Source organism: Athene cunicularia (genome assembly GCF_003259725.1).
Source record: "Athene cunicularia isolate RWA chromosome 4 unlocalized genomic scaffold, athCun1 chr4_part2, whole genome shotgun sequence".
In the NCBI taxonomy this organism is placed as follows: domain Eukaryota; kingdom Metazoa; phylum Chordata; class Aves; order Strigiformes; family Strigidae; genus Athene; species Athene cunicularia.
In genome coordinates this window covers 9,659,725-9,681,714 of record NW_020799099.1, presented here as the reverse complement: position 1 = coordinate 9,681,714, position 21,990 = coordinate 9,659,725, and the positions used below count along the sequence as shown (strand labels likewise).

The window sequence follows — 21,990 nt, the reverse complement described above, 5'->3', positions numbered from 1 at the left end:
GGGGGGGGGGGGGGGGGAAGAGAAAATATCATGTTGAAAGCAACCAGATGTATGTACTTCTACAGGGTGTGATTAAGCAGTAGAAGTCATTGTCACAAGATGCTGAGCAGGCCAAAAGATGATAGGTTTGAAGAAAATGCATTGTAAGTACTATAGGTACACCACTGTAATAGTACAGAGTTTGCACTTGGACTCTTGCTAAGCATTAGATCTGACTGAAGGAAAATAGCTTATTCTTTTTGTTATTTCCTAATTGCACTTACAGCTTACTTTACAGATTCTTCCATAATAACTATTAGCAGGTAATATTAAAAATAAATTTTCGCAATGGTTTTCAACAACAGAGATTTCAGGCTTATTTTTATAGGTAGAAAATTTCTTGTTTCACTTTTGCATTCAGAAACAAAATGAGTATTTGCTGATCCAGAATTTTCCATGGCAGTCTGTATAATTTCCAACGGATCCATTTCCTGAGGATTCACTCATAATATCTTGTTATAAACAAATCAAATACAATGCTTGGAACAAGTCTGCAATATCAAGCCAGGGTATGTATAATTTTCCTGGGATTTTCCCTTGTTATGAGATAACATAAGAAATGTGATCATTTCCAAAACGGGAAGCAATCCGTAAACAGAAGTAAAGCATGGATAATGCATCTGTCACCTGATACATAACCAGGATGTTTGTATTAGTCAGTATTCATCACAGACAGAGAAGTGGAGGTCAGCAAACCAGCATTTGTATTCTCTATTGTCCTAAGGAATAGTTGAAAGTATTTTTCAGGGACTTTCCAGTATTTCTTTCAATTACTTCCTCTATGGTTTGCAGCATTTATACATTAGAGAGAAATACACTTTTGGTATTATAAGAACAGTAATTTTGAAACTCGAGGAAACAAGTTACAGTTTGTGAGTGAAAAGGCTCTCAATACAAGAGCGGAGATACAGAAAATGCACATGGGAGGGTGAATTTGAGGACAGGGAAATGAAACGAGGTGGTTAGTTGGTTGTCATTACAGTCCTCCTGCCCCGAAATTACTGGTGAAAGAAGGAATTGGAAGAAAGATGAAGTAAAGATGAAGAAAATAGTTGAGGAAAGAATGGACATGTAAACCCCTCCGCTATAGTACATTTAATTGCAAGGAGGGCAGTAGAGAAATGAATGGAAGGTGATGAATACACATGGCAGCTGTAACATGGAATGGCCTTCTGACAGGGTTGTAGAAATACAGTTTTGATGCTAAATGAAGTGACCAAAGGGAGTAGAATCTTACATGAGATTAGCAAAAGGAGAAGATAGACAAAAGCATGTAGTTAGCTGCAGTGAAATCTCAGGGTCTTTCCTTTCATTGTGGTGTGAATGTCCTCGCTCTTACTGCCTGGTCAGCTTTCTGGTATGTCACACAGAGATCACACACACACACATAGACACACACACACACACACATATGAAGACTCTTACTAAATAGTCTGCATGTTTTCAAAGGGTGCAGTTTTCTCCCATGGCTTCTGCATGGCTTGGTACCTGGAGGGCCACAGGGCACATTGTTTAGAGTTCAAGTGCCTGCTACAAACTGATGCCTGAATAATGCGGCTCAAGGAGAGGACTCATGCCAGTCTTACTGCAAAGGGTCTTCAGGAAGAAGCAAGCCAAAGACAACTCTCTTATGATACACAGTTACCTGGCAAAAATCCTTCTGCTGTTTTAAGGCTATCTACATCATAGGTGAAAGGGAAATGAAAGTGTGCATGCCTCAAATAAATGGGTATACACTAGTTTAAAGCAATAGCCTTTAAACCTATGCCCTCTCTCTCTTATTCTCAGTTCCCTCCTGAAGACATCCAGTATGTTGATGGCTTTCATTTGGCTGCCATTGCACTTGGAGCTGCTGAATTGTTAAGCATGGATGTTTTATACTGCTCTGGGACTCCTATGAGGAGACACATTGCACCCATGAGAGCCGTGCTCTTCAGCAGCCCCCTGGGAGAGGACGTGAGGTGATAACAATATGAAGCACCCCAGTTTATCTGCCGGAATCCTTCCTTGGTGTTCTTATGTTCTGTCCCAAAGGGGCCAAGCATCAGTGCTTGTGCAGGATGAGGAGGAATAGCAAGGCCTTTTAAAAGAGGCAGGCATCGTGTACTCAGCACTCTCTGTTTCAGGGATCAGAGTAGGAAGCACTTATTACACAAGGGAAAATGTTTGATATTTAAGTACCCAAAGTAAAGGTCACAAATTCCCATTTTGATAGTCAAATAGGGGCTTCATGATGTAGTAGAGCTTTACAGCTCTGGGGCTGATCTGGACACTGGCAGTGTTTAGGCATCTGAGGGGAAAATTCGCTTGTCTGCAAGGTACTTAAATAAGGAGCCTTGCCCTACAGTTGACCAGTCTCCAAGGACTGGGAATAGCCTGAGGAGAGGAGAGTGAGCATTTTGCCTGCCTTAAGAATTTGTGACTGCATTCAGTCACATCAGGTTACAATAACAGTGTAAGTTATGGTACCATGTACTAAAAATTTTCATCTCTGTTCCAGAAATCAGGATGAGGTGACAAAAATGAAGCTGAATGTTTTGAAATAAAGCAAATGAAAATGTAAAATAACAGATAACAAACAGATGGTTTTTGGTAGAAAACATTTAATAATACGTTGTTAGGAATAATTACACTCACAAGAATATTCTGTGTAAGATGCAATTTTTTTCCATTAGCTAATTGAGTAACTAATTAGACATACAACCAAGTCCTTATACAGAGCAATGAGATTGTGAATTTTTCTTAAGAAATGAATAATAGAAATGGAAAATCTAGTAAAAATGAAATAAATTATCAACATTTTCTCTCTTAGATAGAAACTACTCAATAAATACATTTATAAATACCACAGAAATCACAATAAATAAATAACAAGCCCACTGTCTTACAGATTCTGTAGGCTAGATTTTTAAAGTTAGAAATCACAGTTCACAGTCTAGACAGAGTCTGACTTTGGTTCAGGAAACTGTTGTTGACACAACATACTAGTGCACTCCAGGGGAGCAGGAGGAATTACCAGCTTGCTGGTGTAATAGCAAAATAGTAAGGCTTAGTGTAAATAAGCTGTGCTGCAAGTGCATTGCACTTAACTAGTTAAGTTTGGCTGAAGTGTCTGCCAAGGGTTCTTCATTTCCTATAGCAAACCACTTTTCCTATCCAGTGTCTTCAGTGCCAATGAACAGCATGTCCCACAGACAACACTGGCCATTCTGGAAGACTTTCTTAAATAGATGCAGTTAAATAAATAAATAAATAAATAAATCCCTAATTAACATAATAACACTGATGAAGGAGGTGGAAGATGTTGCACTGCCTAAATGATGCTTTTCCCGAATGTTTCTCTCAACAGATGAGCAGGAGCAGTTCCCAGATTTTCTCTGTCCTGGTGTTTCTTAGAGTGGTGAATCAGAATTGAGCTGAGCCCTGTTAAGAGATGAGGGAAGAGGGTAATTTAAAAGGAGGTTCAAGAATGGTTGTCATTGCTTAGCACTGCATGAACAGTTAAGGATGAATGGTATGTTTCCAACTTTATGTGCTATCTATCCTGAGGCACAGAGAGAATAAGGTTGATGTTTTGAAACTGAAATTCCAATGTGTGCATATCTTGTGCCCAGCTTGGAGACTTCTGCAGCATGATTTTCTACATTTACTTGCATCAAGAAACTCATTAACTCAGAAATATGCATTATTAACACATGCTACTATAAGTAAGAGGAAGATTAATTTTCTAAAGACTCATTTTTCAAAGAGAGCCAAACACTTCTGTGTTCCTTTCCCTCCAGATGGAGTTGCCAGTACTCAAAAGTTTGGCAGTGATGTATTGGCTTGAACAAGGACCCTGCAGCAGTCAGAAAGACTGTGACTAACTCTATAATTAATCAGCAAGTTCCTTGTTCTCTAAACCTGATTAAGAGAAAATGTCAAATATTACTAAGAAATCCTACAAATAGGCTTTTTGGGGAGGTTTACCACTCAACTGCCCAAACTGAGAGGAAATGCAACTTACTTGGCCAAAATTGCCTTTATGATCAGCTGTACCCAGGGAGCAGTGGGCTCCAAGCACACCTCTCTGCCGTCCTTCAGAGTAGCTCTGCAAAACAGGAAATAAAGAAAAGTCAGGAAACTACTACATGAATTTATTTTACTCACAGAATGTAATATTGCATTTTTAGATAAGTTAATATAATTCACCCCAACTGCTCTAGGTTAGATTTGGCCATTTTGTTATATGTGTTCCACAACTGAGGACACTAAAACTGTCCAGAAGTTGTATGGGTCTGTGTGCCTGCTCTCAAAGCATGCACGCATTCCTAAAAATCTTTCACAATATACATGGGTACTTGGTTTGAATTTGTTTACATTAGTAAAGCTTTCTTACACAATGATTGAAACCTCCACTGGTGAAAAGGTGTTTCAGCAGCATAAGGATTTAAACATTTTAGTTTCTTCTCCATGCTATTCAAGACCAGATTAGTTTCATTGTTTCTCTACATCTGCTTGTGGGAACTTAATTTTTCTCTCTGACACTGATGTAGAGTATTTTAATGAGAGTTTTGCCCGCCTAATAAATGCAGGATTTAAACTACATTATTGCCTCATGGATTAAGAACTGACCAGTCCTTGAAATTCATGTTCTAGCACCAGAAATATTTAATATGTCCTATGACAGGTAAATAGTGATCAGTTCAGGAATATGTAAGGTCATAGAGACAGTGAAAAACATGCTGCATTACTTAAAACTCTCTTTCAAAAGAGTAACCAAATCCAAGAACATCATGACAAAGCCCCTGCAGTGGCAGCAGCAGCAGTGTAGGTGAAGAGGAGGGAGGTTCTTGCAGAGCTACTTACATCACTTCAACGTTCTTGCAGTGGGGACCGCTCTGTGTCAGCTTCACATCTTGAATGGACTTAGGAGGGATGAACTTCGAATGAGTGGCTATGCACTGGCACCGGAGCTCAGTTGCCATCCTTGCCAGGCTCATACCTGTGAGAAGGAAGGGAAGATTGTGGTTTGAGAGGTGATCTTACCATCACTCTATCCGACATAAAACATGACTGCTCTATTTTAACAACATTCTCAATTAAAATGCTGCATTTGTCCCAGCTGCCTAAATCCTCATGGTATAAAGATCAGTTGCTCATTTGTTTTGGAGGAACTGATGCCCAAGTACATTTAAAACTAATTTAACACCTCTTTTTAAAATAAACCCACATATTTTGTGGTTACTTGTACTGACCACACTGTACAGTTAACTGCATCATTTTAATACCCAGCTCGACAAACTAACTAACTATACAGAAGATAGAGCCCTAGATTTTTTCATTAATTGGAAACTTTCCCATGCTTCTATGTTCATATTGTTCGTTCCCTTTCCCAGCTGTATATTACTTGCCTGAGGCAGTGTGATCATTAAGTAACAAATATGAGATCATAAACTATTCTTTGTGTGGGAAGGGAGAGAAACATTCAGACACTTAAGGTCCTGTCTCTATAGCTGCATACACTTCAAGTGAAACATAGAAACAAAGCAAATTTAAGTTGCATCCTTAAAATTTTTTCCCACAAGATGTCAGTAACTCTTCAGTACAAGGACTACGTGGTAGATTTCTGACTGAAGAGCAGTTGCTCTTAGTCTCTCCAAAGAAACTAATTTGCTGAAACAAATTTAAAGCTACCTCTCTGCAAAGACAAGCATCTCAGTAGATGCCTTGATGATACTACAGCCATGGGGATCTTGGGAGGGATTTGCTTACCTTGAGACATAGACGCTGAAATCAGGAAGAGAGCCAGGACAGCCACAAGTTTGCCGTTCATGATTAGACAGGAGGTTTTTGCTGGGTTGTTTAGCTCTGGTTCTGTGGAGCAGTAACCTCTTGTCCTGGAGGATTGCTGATGTCTGATCTGGGTGACCCATCTTGCTTATATACCGTTTTGTGCCCGGTTTGTGTGCTCTGCTAGCATGTAGATTGCGTTAGAGGAATTTCCCAGATGCAGTCAAAATGAGTCACATGACTGTTGTGAAACTCCTTCCTAGATGACAAGGAACGAGAATGATATAATGTATTAATTTATTAAAATATGTAAGCAATAGCCATGCATTTCCATTTCTTTTGTAGACTTTTTAAAATTTTGTGCTTTTTCTAATGCATACCCTTATTTAGTAATATAACTTTATGATGGTTTCAGTTACGTTTGTGTTATAACTTTTTATCATTTTCTTCAGGGTGATAACTGTTCTTGGAGATGCCAGATCTATGCTTGATATATTTAATTTCTTATCTTTTTTTATGATGATGGCTTCTACTTACCTGTCTTTAAGTCACTGGACTGGAAATTGGGCAGTGCTGAAATCACTGAAAAACTTTTTCACTGTGTTCAGGGTTTTACCTCAGCATTATTTTGATGTTAACAGTTTTAATTTTTTGTTATTTTCTTTTTTTTTTTTTTCTATTCAAGTAGCATTTTACAAAGTAAATTCATCCCTAATATTGTCTGTTCAGTAAAGGAATTGAGGCTGCAGTATTCAAAGCTTCCTGTAGGAAGCAGATACTAAATTCTGAACAGCTTTGAAAATCATGTCTGCGTTTTTCATGTCACACGAATGATAAACCAAGGAAGTTTTGTATGCAAACAAAATAGCATGACTTGCTGAACACAACTGCTTTTGTTTCCTTTGTATGTCTAGAAATTTTTAGTAAGTCTTTTCTGTAATCTTTTTCAGTGACCATAACCCTAGGTCTTAGCAAGGGAAATAACATTAAGTATTATGGCACTGCTATAGACATTTATGTTAAAGAACCTTGTTGCATGAATGCTGGGTGTTTATTTGCTGTAGACAAAGATATTACCTTGCAAGGGAGACAACTTCAAGGGAAAATGGGCTCAAATGCTGATCTGTTGCTTAAATGAAGAGTCATTTTTTTAACACATCTGGACTTCATGTGATTAGGAGAAGCCATTCTGTTTTGGTGCTGTAAGAACGTCCCTTTGACTAGATGGCTTTTCCAGCTTGTCATCTCCAACCTCAAAACTTCATGTTTCTGTGGTCTGTAGCTTTATAGAGGTACTTCTCCCGAACTCTGAGAGGTTTGTAAAAACTCAATTACCCTTAGCAGTAAAGCAATGTAATTTGTTTATAGTAATAATTTAATAGTTTGCCCATAAATTATTATAGTTTACTGTGTACCATTTGTCATTAACTTACTTGATAAAAGGAAATATGTGGTGAAAATTCATCTGTTTCCCATCACAGTGTCAGCTGTCCCAAGAAAAAATATCACCAAGTTTGTCTCTCCTACCACTTACTGAGTATTGAGTCAACAAAAGATGTGGGTTCTGACTTCTAATGGTTGTTTTCCTTAGCTGTATGACTGAGAGAGCTTTACTGAAAAATACATCTAGTTCTCTGAAGGTGTGAAAAAGAAGAGGATTTTACCAGGTACTAAAGGTTATGTTTTATTGTTTATGTTGTGTATGTTATGTTAAATTAACAGGATGGTTTCACTGGTGTCAGATTGTAGATGCTGGAGCTTTAACCAGTTTATTTGGAATGAGGTTTTGCTGATTCTGTTCTTTTGAGGTTTCTCTGTGTCTTACATGTGTATGCACACATTAATTAAAAGTTGATTAGGGATCTCAGTTACTATTTTCAGCTTTTTTATCTAATTTTGATGTGTGCTGAAATGTCATTAATGTCTGAGGCAAAAAAAGGAAATTCCCCCTCAAATCCCCAAGTAAAACCAATGACTGCTTGTCCTCCTTACCACTAGACTCAGCTATTTCCTGAGTGTGGCAGTAAGGGATTTGCAGAAATCCCCAGGTCAAAAGTGAGGGCAAGAGCCTACTCCACCTATATGATTAACCCTGCCCCTGAGCTAAGAGTAAGTATCTGTCTAAAAGAGCAGGATGTTTGTAATGAAATAAAAATCCACTATGTTTTCCGAGAGCTAAAGCATCTCCTCCGCCTCCACTTCTCTGATGTGACACAGTTTCATCAGGACTATGTAAAGGGGGTGTAACAGAGACAATAATGGCATAAAAAGGTTAAGACATGAGATCAAGCCCAAAGGCCAGTCACTCCTAACCTGTGTTTCTGGGAGTGCCATGCTTTGCCCAGGTTCTCCTGACATCCCTTCAACACTTTGCCCAGGATCTCATCCCAACCCCTGCCTATGGGAACTCCAAATCCTTTATCTGATTTTGGCAGCGTGTGTTTTCCCGCCAGCCATCAGAGATGACTTGTGCAAATGGAATTGCTGCTCCTCTTGAAGGATAACGTCACTGAGTGAGCTGATACAGCTACAAGCAGAGACCTTCCATGCTTAACCCTGTTAAAAGCACGCTTGTAACGAACAAAACAACAGTTATGCAATAGTCCAATTACTGAAAGACTGCTGAAAGGGGAAGTAAATACTGCCCTTGCCTGTGTTTTAAGGCAGGGTATAGGATGTGTTCACTGTCCTGCAGGATGGAAAATAGTGGTTTTTCGTTTTTATGACTCATTGCCTTGTGTAATGAATACAAAAGTCAAAAGGAAATCTTTTGGGATCTTGACTGAGGTTGTTTAGCATCTGAATGTAGCAAAGGACCCCCAAACACAAGGGACACAGTGAGGGGGATTCATGTGTTCTCTAGTGACCAAGACCATCGTGAGGGATGGGGGCCAGCTGGGCTTCAGTCCCTTACTGTTTTGAGTCGCTTCAGTTCCAGAGGAACGCTCCAGCCTCTGGGCTGATAAAGTTACTCTCTCTAAGAAACTTAAGAATCCATCTTGTTTTAGTCAAATTCAAACCTCTCACTTGAGAAACTGTGCACGCAATCCCCCAAATACCTGGAAGACAAAGCTTTCACTGGAATCAGAGTTCAGCCTGTGCAAGGTGAACTTTGTCAACTCCTGTCTCTTGTGCGTCCTCTCTACCAGCTCCTCTTGTTCCCCAGGGAAAAAAATCCCACTTTGTTTTCTGAAAGCACCTCCTTTTCCCCACAAAGGGCTTGGCCTTCGCATGCCATTGCACTTGACCCATGGAGAGCAGAAAGAGCAAATACAAGGGCTGGGAAATAATTGCTTCTGATGCTTAAAAACTGGGCACTGTGTTGTGCAAATGCTTTTGGAAGTGAAGCAAAGCATAGGGAGCAGATATGTAATAAGCAGAATGTCTTCTAAACATCTGGGTTTTGATTTGCTATATGAGGACATGATAGCAAGAAAAGAAGTTTAGGGTCAGCTTGTGATTTTTAAATATAGGTGGTTATGTAGCCTTAGTCAGATCATGGCAAGTGCTGGACCTTCCTGAACTCCTCTGGAATCACAAAATAGCAGCACAGCTTTTTAGTTGCTTTGCCTTTTAGTGTATGTATTTATAAATACAATAGCATAAGTATATATTTATGTGACTGAATATTTATTTATGATATATGTTTCAGCTCTGCTTGAAAACAGTCAATTCTGTATTGTAGCTTTCAGTTAAAAAATTATTGTGGGTTAAATGAAATGTTTCGTTTGATTAATTCAGTATGAAAGGTCATTGACAGTATAAAGGTGTCTATTAATATTAGAAAATTATACACTAATACTCATTCTAATATTAACATCAAATATTAGCAAATATTAACAAATATTCAGATTAAAAATAAATTAAATCTACCTGGTATTAACAGAGGAGATACTAAATCCAGCTAGAGAATTGAAACTAGCAGCTGGGGTTTCACCTGCTCTGTGAAGTTGCATTTATTGCTTTAGTTGCATTTCCTTTTCATGAGTTTGGCAGGAAGAATTTTCTGACTGTGGAAACAAGATATGGAAGTGGCGGGAGGAAACACATGGTAAGTTTCAAGAAGTTCATGCTGGGAACTTTTGATTAAATTGGAAGTGGTCAGTAGACATACGTCATGTCTACTACTTCTCTGACTCTTAAAATGTTGCCTGCTGTCTTCTTGGTGTCTGATTAAACGACAGCCAATGCAGCTTGGCAGATGCAAGCCTGCACACTTCCTGGCAGTGCAGTTACGGTGAGGTGATAAGAGATATTTTCTGGATGGCTGCATAGAGATGGAGGGTTTCTGTGTAGCACTCAGGTGAATGCAGGTAGATAGCCTGCCTGTGAAAGAAGTGGAAAAATGTAAACACCCGAATCTTAAATAAAAATATACTGTTTGGTATTATAAATGAGATCTGTTTTGCATAAAAGCTGTTAAATATAAACTTGCTGACCCATTGGATCTCAAGCTGCTGGACAGGTCAAATCTTACTGTTCACCAATAGGAGGGGTGGCAGCAGTGGGAAGGAACAAACAATTACTGTTGTATTTAGTCAGCTTACAAGTGCAGATTTGAGTCCACAGTTGCTCTGGGTAGGGGTTCCAGTGGGGGTCAGTCCCTATCAAGAACAAGACTGTCCTTAAAGAGTTTCTTAAATGTCTGTTTGCAAGTCTGATGTTCAGTCTAGCCTGCAGCTATCCCACAAGCCCCAAACCTCACTCTCCCACCCTGTGGCTCAGAAGATCAAACTCCACAGGGCAGTCATCATATTTTTATGTGCAGTCCTGCATTGCACTGACCATGTATCTCTGGTCTGATGATTGCTGCTAGAATCTGCACTTTAGTCCTTTCTATCCTCAGAAATTAGATTTATATTGCTGGGCATAAACAGTGTGTAGCAAATCATTAAGGGAAAATGTCTTTGACACCCTTTTTGACTGTAGAAATAAATTAATAATAAATGCAATGGGAATTAACAAATTAAACCAATGTTTAGTCTTATAAGCATTCTCCTGGACCTTTGAGCAGTAACCTTTAACATAATAAATACGCAAGCTGCAAAATCCTTTTGCAAAGCGAAAAGTGTGGTCCATTTTGTCAGATAAAAATAATGTGGGAGAAAAAAATGGAAAAAAGAAAAAATGTGTTCTTTTCAAAAATATGACTTCTTTTTCTATATATGTGTCTCTCTGCCTGCATCTTCCTAACTATAAGTGGAAACCTCAGCACAATAAATTTTACTTCAGAAATAACACAGGTAATTTAGTATCTCTAATTTTAACTGCTTCCTTCTGAAAGCCATTAGCTCGTAGTCATTAAGGTACCCCGAGCCTGGTAGTGACTTAGAATGGTTGATGAGACATACCAAAGCACCTCACAGGAGGTGGTTTAGGTGTCAGTCCATGCTTACTTGCTTGCAGCTGTGCTGCAGGTACACCCAGTCAAATGCTGCTAAAGTCACTTATGAACACTCTTAATTTCCCTCCGTCACATTTTAATCAGCATTCTCTGTTTCGGTGAGTGGCACGTCTCATAGATAATTTTATAAGATATGATGCAAAAAAAAATATTTCTGGGTACTCATAAAAAATGAAGACATCTTAAATCTTTATAGAAGATGTTGCTACAGCTGTCTGGAGCAGCTATTGGAGGATCTCTGCCACTTTCTCAAAGATAGTTCTTTCATGAAGAAATGGGTGTGAATTCACTTCTCTCATGGCCACCCAGAGGTATCTCACTTTTGAATGAAAGGTCTTGTGCGTGGAGCATTTGTTCTTCTTTTCTACATTCCCTTCAGCTTTTCACTACTCTACTCTGTCTTCCTGAAGATGGGAGCCAGAGGCTGCTCTGTGCTCTGCATGTGGGTGAATCATGCAGTTACACAGTAGTTAGTTATTATGCATGCCCTAGTAACTCCTAACATTATGTTTGGATGGGTTGGGTTTCTGGGATTTTTTGGTTTGGTTCTGAAGGTTTTTTCACTGCTGAGCCCTGGTCTGATTTTCCTATCGTACAATCTAGCATAATCTCAAAATCTTTTTCCTATGTGCTAATAGTCAGCCTAGACTGCCTCATTTTTATATGAGCTTTGTAATTTTTTCCTCCTATGTCAATCATTTTTCCTACTTCCTGCAGTGAATTGCACCTGCATACTCAATGAGCCTCCTAAGGTCCTTCTGCAGTTTGTCATAGTTGAGCCTAGTCTTTACTGCCCTTCATTTAGTATCATCAGAATACTTCAGCTTGTAGCAAATGACCTTCCTGGACAAGTTGTAGATATGCCAAACCAAATCGGACCCCACAGAGCTGGTGTAGGAATCCATGGGTGATGTCCCTTTATCAAAAAAAAGCTGACCTTTTCATTCTGTCCTTCATTTCTGTGTATTCACCTGTTATGTATCCATTTCCAAGATTTCCTTCTTAGTACCATTATTTCTGATGTTTAGTGAGGATTGTGAAAGGATTTTAGAAAGACAGTTTGACTATACCCATTGGACCTTCCACATCCATAGGCTTGTTGTCACCTTCAACGAACTGAAACAAGTGCATGAAAGAAAAACATCCTTCACAGCTACACAGACTCTTGCGTATTATGTGTTTATTCATGTGTTTACTAATTGTATCCTTTCTATTTCTACTTTAAGTAAGAACATTTAGGAGTAACTAGTTTCATCCTCTTTATTCTTGTCCTTACAGCACTAAAACACTGCAAAGAAAATAGGTAGAATCAGCAACCAAGTCAGGAATTAAAAAAAAAAAAAATCAAATGTAATGTAGCAGAAGGGGGATCTGTTCCTTGACATTCTCATCAGCAAGTGTTCCTTCTCATTTCATATCCTTGAAGAACTCCAAGGTATATTTTTCTGTTACTTTTCTTTGACAGGTGACTCAATATTGTCTCTGGCCCTGGAATTAAATGAGGAATGAAGTGAATTCAGAAATCTATTAATGAAGCAGTTACCATTAATACAAGCTACAGGGAGAGCAACAGGTGCTCACAAGTTCTAATGACCTATTTTTATGTATCAACGAACTGACATATGTGCAAAGACAAAAAAAGTCTGTGTTTACACAAGTACTACTCCAACAGAAAGGACTTCCATATACCTATGTCCAAATTGTGCAAAGCAGAGACCCGTTTGCCCCCATTTACAGCAGTGAAAGCTAATAAGCTTAGAAATGCCAGCCGTACATCTGAATTATACCCAGAAAGAGGAAGTGAGTCTTTTAGAGCTTGATTTTTGCAAGTGTCAAACATGTCCCCAGATTGTGCTGTCTCTCAGTGGATATGTAGGTGCATCATACCTGTGGCCTTTTGGGTGACATAACACACAGGAAAGAAACACTTTTAATCCTCAGGCATTTAGAAATATAGATTTAGAGAGAATCGGTGGAAAGAATTACTAATGCCTGAAGAGAGTATACATTTTCATGCTAAGAAATTAAAATCTGCCTTCTAAACATAGCTTTCAACAGAAGCTGTTCTTGTAAGGAAAACCTTACCTAGCCAAAATAGCCTTTACAGTGAGTCTGACCCAGGGAGCGGTGGGCTCCAAACACACTTGTCTGCCACCTTTCAGCGTAGCTCTATCAAGAAAGAAACAAAGAAGTTAAGGCTAGGTGGATTCCTCCCACTCTCCGCATGTTTTGAAATTTATCTCAGCTATTTGTCGATTAAGTAACTGGAGGACATGGTACGAACTTTTGTTTATTAAACTTGTTTGATATTTTCCAGCTAGTATTTCTGAGAGAACCAGAGAAAAAATATTCTCCTATGCTTTTTCTATATTTGGGCATTTAAGTTTTATTTGTTGTGGTTTGTTTTTGTTGGGTTTTTGTTTTTTGGTTTTTTTAATGAATGACGTGTCAATATAGGTGCTTATGATGCAATCTTTTTAATGAGCCTGATGAATTTTTTATTTGGTTTCTGTTCTCTATCTGGTCATAGTTTAGCAGATTTTTCCGGAACTTAATTATCTTGGAAACTTTTTTTTTAATCAAACCTGGCTGAAATTACCAACTACTAGTGAGGTGGAACTGAATGACACACAATGCTGCTCAGTGGGTATGATCATACAGGTATTATTTGCTTATGACACCACAGTGAAAGCATAAAAACCTGAAAGTTCCCTTGTTTACATGAATGCATTGATCCAATTCATGTGAATAGTTCCTGATATGATTTTAAATAAAGCTTACCATACCTTTTACTTTGTACTCACATGGATTTTACAATCTACGTTCTGCACTCCTCACACAGGAAAAAGCTCAGTAGTCAATTCCAACATAGGAAATAACTTGTGGCATTTCCAGCTTTGCCACGTGCAGACCGAGTTAGTGGAAACTGAATTCATGTCAATGGGATCAAGATTGCATCTTTGATTGATTCTTCATTGTCTAAATTATTAATTATGCCCTGAATGTATTATGGGGGTCTAACTCCCTGCCGTGATGTTGGTCATAATTAAGATATTAGCATAGAGAGACTTTTTAAAATACAATCTGGAAGAGGCTTGTAACATTGGCAGGAAATGAACTCATTCCTTTGGATAGAAGGCCTAATACCTTATACTTAGTGTCTATGATATGTAATTCCACCCAAAGTAACTAACTAGGGTGTGGAATGCCAAGTCACTCCCTCCTGTTGAAAGCAAGATGACATTTTGAAAAAGTGCTCACATGATTTCCACATTTTTGCAGCGAGGTCCTCTTTGGCTTAATTTCACATTCTGAATAGCCTTGGGAGGGATGAACTTGGAATGAGTGGTTATGCACAGGCATTGGAAGCCTTTTCCTTCTGTCTTTACCAATGCCTTACCTGTAGAACAAAAATAAGTTATATCTAGGTAAATGAACAATCTCATTATTTGCTCCTATGAAGCAAAGAGTAGTCCTTCTATCAGCCTTATTCTTGTTACTCAGACACTCTGATTTGCTGAAGACTTTGGGATAAAATTGTGGATCTGCACAACAGCAGCAAATATATTTTCAGAGCTGCTGGTACGCAGGTGCATTTAAAGTTAAACTTGTATCTCTAAGTGAAAACACTTAGGTGTTTTCATAGTACATTTGTGCCTGGCTGGATTCTACACCTAAATTGCACCACTTAAACAAAGTAGATTAGCATCATTAACTATGTCCATATATTGTTTATTAGTTTCTGCCATAGTCATCTGCCCACATTCTTTATTCTTTTCTGCAAATTGTATCATTCTTGCTTTGAGGAAGCATTATCATCAATCTGCCTATCAAGAATAAAAGTACAAACAGGAGAAAGTTGTCATTTGGAAAGGAAGACATGTATGGACATGTTTAGAAGAGAGGTCTTGTCTTAATTCAAATATTTGTTAAAATCTAGGGTAAGTTATTATGGCATAGGAGTGAACTAATTTTCTGAAAAAAAGAAGCATATTTTACCCCCAGAAATGGCCACAGCAGATGCACAGATGCAAATACAAATTATAATTTTACTTCTGAATGACAATTTATTGAAGATGCAGAAGATGCACATCTCTTGCAAAAAGCATTAACATAGCATAAGCCTACTTGAATTTGCATATGTATATTTATTCCTTGGTTATGTGAGTTTTAAGAAATCATTTTCTTACCTTCTGACCCCACCATTAAGACCAGATAGAGAAACAAAGCAACAGCAACAGATTTGCCATCCATTGCTGTGCAGAAACTTTCTTCTTGAGAGATGTCCTCCCCTGGTTCTATTTCATATCAGGTTTTATATTGGAAAGCACTCCCAGCAGCCCAAGGACAGCACAAGTACACTCCAGCACAACACGGTTCTGTACATGCAGGTTTCCCAATATGTGAGTGTGTTGCATAAGAAATACAAATCTCTCTGATGTCTGTTCAGTGGCACTTCAGAATTCCCTAATTTACTTCTGCTGCTGTATATTTTAAACTATTTCTTTAATTTGTGGTTATTATCTATCACTTTCTGTTTGCACTTCTTTATGGGAAATTAATTTTAACCAACAATGCCGAGTTTGCACTTGGAAATCAATACAATGTTACCAGACATCCCCCAAATCAAAATAGAGAGACGTTTTTCCTCCTCTCTGAATGCAGAATTTCTGATCAGCTCTTTGCACTAGTTTTAAATGCCTTGTGCAAAAACTTTTACCCAACATAATTATGGGAATTTTTAATCCTAATCTTATGGCCTATGTTTTGATATGACTCTAATGAAGTTATTTATCCAGTGTCTTATGAAGGCAAGACATTACTAGTTTCTTTTGTTCTCTGAAAGGATTTTTTTCATCTTCCATTTGGCTAAAGGGATTTAGATGCTTAATTCTGTACTGGAAAGCTTCTTTAGTCATTGAACAGGAAATGATTAGCTTAAAATAACTGAGGCATTGTCACCTAAGTCACTTAAGCCTTCTGAAAATTTTATTTGCTCGGGATATGAAAAGAAAAAGTACTTGACAAGGGCTGTAGTAACACCTGATTAAAATAAACACTTAGGAGGTTACTTGTTTTTCTTTCTAACCTCATGCATCTAGAATAATCATAGGTTTTTAAAACAGAAGATAAAGTCATGTGATAAGTGAAATCTCTTGATAATTCCTCAGGAATCTGTTTCTAGAGAGTGTATTGTTCACTTGTTGGGTTATTGGGTATTCTTATTTTTGTGAGGTGAAAAGAAGGTGGTCTCAAGGAAAGAAATAACCAAATTGTGGTATGGGGTCCATGTGAATTGCAGTACTTTACAAAAATTAAGAAAGCAATTTGGTTTTGAAAAGAAGGAGCCTGCCAAATGAGAGCCTTAATATTGTATTCAGGGGAGATGGTAGTTTATCCTGGACATACATAGCATCTGGCTTTTGTTCACTGGGGAACAACAACACTTTGGATATGTTAGCTAAGATTGTTAAATAATTCATAACTGTTTAATTGTTAAGTGTCTCAGTGTAAAAATATTTTGTCAGGAGAATTAGTAATTTTATGGAGTCTGAGTTCAGCTTTGGAGAGACAGTATTAGCAAAGCAGAAACAACATGGAAAAACAGCCCACGTTTGACAAAGGTAGTCATCAAGTCAGAAGAGCTGCAGGGCTTCTCTTAGCAGCTCTGAGAGCACTGAAACACATTTTTGGAAGCATGAGGGTTGTGGTTGTGTTCCTAAGAAAGGTATCATCTGAGTGCACACAGAACAGAAATGCAATATTTTACTATTTCTAGCCAGCTTCTGAATCATGTCTCAATGATGAACAATAAGTATGGAGAAAGAAAGGGTGTGGTTCAGCCGCCGTGCCGATGCCCTGCTCAGGGTCCTGGAAGGGCAGCCATTGCTGATGTTTTGGACAGAAGAATTTAGGAGAAGAGCCCTGCCTTGGCTGTGATTCAGCTCCCAGTAACTTGACTGGGATTTTGATGGTGACAAAGGTTACGAGCCTACTGTAAGTATCTGTATAGCACTGAAACTGGTGCTAGTCCTTTAGGGTACATGCATGCTTTTATGGTGTGCATATAAAGTGGTTCTTCCCCACCTTTTCCCATTCTTGTCTGGTGTTCCTGATGTGCTAACCTCCAAATTAGATCTCAGAAAGAAGCCAGCTTGTAAAAATCACTCAGAAAACAGGAAGACTTAGTGTTGTAGGCCAAGTCTGAAGAAAACCTGTCCCCTTGGGAAACTGTCTTCTTTAGAGGTCTAGCAGGCTGTGTAATGCAGTGCTGTGGGACAGGGGCAGGGATGGGAATAGGGAACAAAGTGTGATTGGAATAGTTGTCATCTTGCACAAGAGCTTGCTCAAACAGTACCAGAAATTCCCTTTTTATATGGCACCATAAGCAAACATGAGCTCTTTGTGCAGACTACAGACTGGCTTGTTATTGGAAAAGACTGAAGCAGAATGAATATTAAAACATTTGTTCAACTTTCCCATTTTCTCGTTTGCTACTTGTATTCCAACCAGTCTTCTGTAAATTGTTGTGTCACAGCCAGATGTGTGGCCATACCATTAGAGCTCTCTTTCTTAGGATTTTTTTCTGGTGTAGTCCTCACTGGAATTAGGGAGGATGCTCAGTGACTTCCTTGATGTTTATCAGACTTCCCTGCTTATTTAAGTTGATGGAAAACCTTGTTCAGTGCCAGATTGTCAGCTAGACATGCTGTCTGAGAACCACCACTGCTATGGCCTCAGAATTTCAGTGACTAACCATTATTTATCCATTATTTTCTATCTGTGAATTTTATCAGACAGACCTCTGAAAACAATGAGTCTGGCAAGAGGAGGAAAATAGATCATTTTTCTAATTCCTCCTATTGCAAACCATCTGCACTAACCAGAGGCAAGAATTTGCTGTTGTAATTAGCTGCCCCCCACGACCTTGCCACAAATTGCCCTTTTGAGAACCCATTATGTGATACAAAATGAAAGAAAATGCATCCTCTTTTTCACTTCTGTATTTCAATAACGAAACTATTAACATGCAATATTGAAGTGAAAACATTTCAACAAGCATTTATTAGTATCATAAACACGTTCCATAAAATAAATAAATAAATAAATAAATAAATAAATAAATAAATAAATGTTGAAGACCAGCTACATTCTTATGCAAAAGTAAATAAATAAAAATAAATTAAAATATTAAATTAAATAAATAAAAGTCCTTTTTCTAACCAAGAAATGACATTAAAATACATGTTAATGCCTTCACAAACACTAATTCATTAAAAATGATGGCACAAAAATTGATGTGTCAGAATTTTGGCCTCCTAATTTTGCAGGTTCCCCTCTTCCAGTCAGTAGCGCACTCTGAGTGGCAGTGACCTAGGTACAGGTGATGAGAAAGAGTCACTCATCTTTTTCTAAACTGTTAGCAAAGAAAGAAGGTATTGTTTAGTGAAAGCTTTGCTGAGAGGGTGCTGCATAGATCCAGCTGTTTAGCAAAAATTACTCCTGAATTGTCTTCATCTTCTTTCACAAGCCATTTTTTCTGCCAGCTTTTTCTGGTATTAGTGGTTTTTCTCCCACATAATGAGACCTCTTTAAAAGACTTCAAATATTGTTGTCAACTACCTACAAAACCAGGGAATCCATACTCTCTAGATGCTGTTAGAAATGTGAATGTAGGGGGCAGGAGGAGGTGAGCTGCCAGAAGCTGGATGAGTGTCTCCCCCATTTTTGCCTTCCTGGAAGAGTTAGGACATTCTTCTTCATCTTAGGACACTGTCTCAGGTTTGGCATTTGCCCTAAAAAGAAAGAAAAAGTGAAAAGAAGACAATTAGAACTTGTCCATGGAACAGGTATCACTCACTGGAATCAGATGAAATCCACCATGAAGAGTTTGTGCTTCGGTGTCCAAACCTCTTAAAAGTTGTTATTGAGCCTAAGGGACACTGGTACATTGTGACTTTTTCACAAGTACTCAGTAACTGTGGGCTTCCATAGTTTGATGCCTCACTTGACAACTCTTGGACCTGATTTTTTCCCCCATTTATCTAAATGCCATTAATTTTGCAAAACAGGTTGTGGCTTTCTACCACTGCAAGAAAGAGAAAACCAGTTGGTTAACACCTGGATTTCTTGAGTACTTGAGTCGCAGGTTATCGATATGCTTGTGCCTTACAAGAGAAGTAGGTAACACTCACATGGGGTGTGCGGCACAGTAAGGGATTGAACCTAATGCTATAATTAAAGCTCAAAGCGATCACAGTGCTTTGTCCCAGTTAGTGAACACAAAGAGTAGTAACTGCCTGAGGAGACGGAATTTTTGTGCACTTTGCACTGTACATGTTTGCTAGCTCATTTAAAATACCGTTTTTTCGATAAGCTGTGCTCATTGAGAACAAATGACTCACTTGTCCAGAATTGCCTTGATGATCAGCTTCACCCAGGGAGCAGTGGGCTCCAGGCACACTTCTCTGCCGTCTGTCAGGGTAGCTCTGCAACAGAGAAAAAAGAAAGGGAAAAGGTCTACTTAGAGAATTCCAAGGCAATTTCCCTTTTCTCTCATAACCTCATTCCAGGTGTACACTGATATGTTCTCCCTTAAGATGTATCAGTTGAGGCTGTAACCTAACATACAGGGGGTTTTTTTTTAAATGGTTTCATATCTTCTCTTATCTGTTTGTTTGATTGCATTACATCATTTGCAGGACTCTCACTCTTTTCAAAATTGCTGCTTTTTTCTTTTTTTTTTTTTTTTCCCCCCCCCCCCCCGCTTGCTTTGTATTTTTGTATTTGTGATGGTATTTAACTGAAGGGCTAAATCTTTCCATGTTGATTCAGAATCAGTACTTCCCAGTCCATAGAAATTTTGTTACAGTAAAAGTCTGGAATTGTGACCAGATAATATGATTTTTATGCTAATGGCAGTTTTTTTCATTGACTTGGGTACAAGTGGGATAGTTTTTTTGACCTAGCTATTGAAATTCATGTTTTAATCATATGGTCAGCATGGATCTGTGCATTTATCTGTCTTCCCATATGCTAGTGGAATTCAAAGTTTTAGAAAGTTGTCTGATGACTGCAAGTTTAGGTCGTCATATTGCATAGGGTGTTTAAAAGTAAAGATTGGCAAAAACAACACGCAATTTATAAGACGTAGCATATTGTTTGTAAGAGCAATGAGCATTGCTGTTCTGCATTTTGAGTAGTTGTGCCTGCTGGCCTGTTACATCTTTTAGAGAACACTTACATCAGCCTTAATGTCAGATCTATTTCCTTCTTGTTAAGTAATCGGGAGGATTTTGCAAAAGCACTTACATGACTTCAACGTTCTTGCAGTGAGGTCCACTGGGGATGAGGTTCACGTTGTGAATGAATTTGGGATGAATGAACTTGGAGTGGGTGCCTACACACTGGCACCGGAGTTCAATCGCTGAACGTGGCAGGGCCTTGCCTGTAAAACAAGAAAAAAAAGGTGAACTGTTTTGCTGCTTCCACAGGAAGAACATGTTCTTCTTACTTAAAATATTAGAAAAGTTATTTGCTGCCCTTGTAAGACAGCATAGTATCTGCCCCATCAGCATTTACACTTGAATTAGTTAGGAGAGCTTTAGGAAGGATTTCTTTACCTTTTGTTCCAACCGCTGAGATCAGGAGAAGAGTCAGGACAGCTGCCACGGCCTTGCCCATCACGATGCACGAGTGTTGCTTCTTTGTGTCACTTGGGTCTGGTTCTGTGGTGAGGTGAGCTCCAGCAGCCCCAGGGGTGGCCAGTGCCTGTGCTCTGGGACCTGCCGTGTTTATATACTGCCTTGGCCTCCTCCGGGCACTCTGGCATCATGGGTAGGTCATACCAATGGAAAGTCCAAACCTGTAACATGCTACTGTGAAGTGAGTCACAGGGGAGTGGGTAAGCCCCTTTCCCTAGATGACCACTAAATTGCTTTTCACTAACAGAAAACACGTTCTTAATTAAAGAAATATAAAACCATAGAATATGTACAAAATTACCCTGTACTTAGCTTTGTGGAATCTACAGGTTTTTTGTAATACTCTCTTTCATGATAATTTTCTTCTGTACCTTTGTACTTTTGCTGTTATTATTATGTAACTCATTGTGACTTTCCACTTCTGGTGAAAGGCATTTGATCTGTGATTTTCCATCTGTGTGTCTTTGGGCTTTAATTTTTTTTTTCTTTTTCATTTTAAGACATGATAGAAGCTAGTACTTTGTAGAAGTCATAGGTACTAGAACTGGATTTTAATGAGCTCCCCTTCTGTTTATATGCAATTACATTTTAAACTCTCTTTATATGCTGAGATAACTTCTGCAGAAATATTACCATACTTTTTGATACATTAAAACCTAGCATCACTGAAATAAGCAACAGAATCCAGACTGACTTTGTCATACTATTAAGAACATACAGAATATGTTACTATGATATGATGAATTGCTTTGCCTGGTTAGGTGGATTTTTTTGTGAGGATTGCTGCTTCTTCTGAAGCCAAAACCTCTTAATTGTTTGCTGCTTTGAATTTGGGCAGAGGAAAATTCTAAAAGCTGCTATAGGATTTTGCTTCTGAAATAAATTGAGGTACTTTTGCAAATTTAAATTTGACTCTGTAAAGAAAAGATTTATTCTGATTACGATAAAATCAAAGCAAAAGTGAAGATGGGATCAGAATGGAGGATTATTCAGATAAAGTTTTATTAACAATAGAAAATAATGCTAAATCACAAGTGGACTTTTTGGGGGGTTGAATATGAAGGAATGCTG

General features: G+C 38.4%; 3 protein-coding genes across 3 annotated transcripts; all 3 read right to left on the bottom strand.

Annotated features, from left to right (window-relative positions):
* Positions 1-2,762: 2,762 nt before the first annotated feature.
* Positions 2,763-5,991, bottom strand: LOC113479570 (interleukin-8-like). Its single transcript, XM_026847725.1, has 4 exons — positions 5,794-5,991; positions 4,888-5,023; positions 4,046-4,129; positions 2,763-3,462 (listed from the first exon to the last, which is right to left on the bottom strand). Exons 1-4 carry the CDS (start codon positions 5,852-5,854, stop codon positions 3,432-3,434), a joined length of 312 nt encoding a protein of 103 aa, XP_026703526.1. The 5' UTR covers positions 5,855-5,991; the 3' UTR covers positions 2,763-3,431.
* Positions 5,992-12,599: 6,608 nt separating this feature from the next.
* LOC113479571 (interleukin-8-like) lies at positions 12,600-15,469 on the bottom strand. Its single transcript, XM_026847726.1, has 4 exons — positions 15,406-15,469; positions 14,477-14,615; positions 13,301-13,384; positions 12,600-12,703 (listed from the first exon to the last, which is right to left on the bottom strand). Exons 1-4 carry the CDS (start codon positions 15,467-15,469, stop codon positions 12,664-12,666), a joined length of 327 nt encoding a protein of 108 aa, XP_026703527.1. The 3' UTR covers positions 12,600-12,663.
* A 4,147-nt stretch (positions 15,470-19,616) lies between these two features.
* LOC113479572 (interleukin-8-like) lies at positions 19,617-20,899 on the bottom strand. Its single transcript, XM_026847727.1, has 3 exons — positions 20,839-20,899; positions 20,528-20,663; positions 19,617-19,704 (listed from the first exon to the last, which is right to left on the bottom strand). Exons 1-3 carry the CDS (start codon positions 20,897-20,899, stop codon positions 19,617-19,619), a joined length of 285 nt encoding a protein of 94 aa, XP_026703528.1.
* Between the last annotated feature and the right edge of the window lie 1,091 nt (positions 20,900-21,990).

Excerpts from the sequence above, each read along its gene's own strand:
- LOC113479571 (XM_026847726.1), bottom strand. The coding sequence starts at position 15,469 with ATGGATGGCAAATCTGTTGCTGTTGCTTTGTTTCTCTATCTGGTCTTA. Across the intron at positions 13,385-14,476 it reads TGCAAAAATGTGGAAATCAT|AGCTACGCTGAAAGGTGGCA; the intron begins GTGAGCACTTTT and ends CTTTCTTGATAG. Across the intron at positions 12,704-13,300 it reads GTAAAGGCTATTTTGGCTAG|GGCCAGAGACAATATTGAGT; the intron begins GTAAGGTTTTCC and ends ATTTAATTCCAG.
- LOC113479572 (XM_026847727.1), bottom strand. The coding sequence starts at position 20,899 with ATGGGCAAGGCCGTGGCAGCTGTCCTGACTCTTCTCCTGATCTCAGCG. Across the intron at positions 20,664-20,838 it reads CTCAGCGGTTGGAACAAAAG|GCAAGGCCCTGCCACGTTCA; the intron begins GTAAAGAAATCC and ends CTTGTTTTACAG. Across the intron at positions 19,705-20,527 it reads TGCAAGAACGTTGAAGTCAT|AGCTACCCTGACAGACGGCA; the intron begins GTAAGTGCTTTT and ends TCTCTGTTGCAG.
- LOC113479570 (XM_026847725.1), bottom strand. The coding sequence starts at position 5,854 with ATGAACGGCAAACTTGTGGCTGTCCTGGCTCTCTTCCTGATTTCAGCG. Across the intron at positions 4,130-4,887 it reads TGCAAGAACGTTGAAGTGAT|AGCTACTCTGAAGGACGGCA; the intron begins GTAAGTAGCTCT and ends CCTGTTTTGCAG. Across the intron at positions 3,463-4,045 it reads ATAAAGGCAATTTTGGCCAA|GGCTCAGCTCAATTCTGATT; the intron begins GTAAGTTGCATT and ends ATCTCTTAACAG.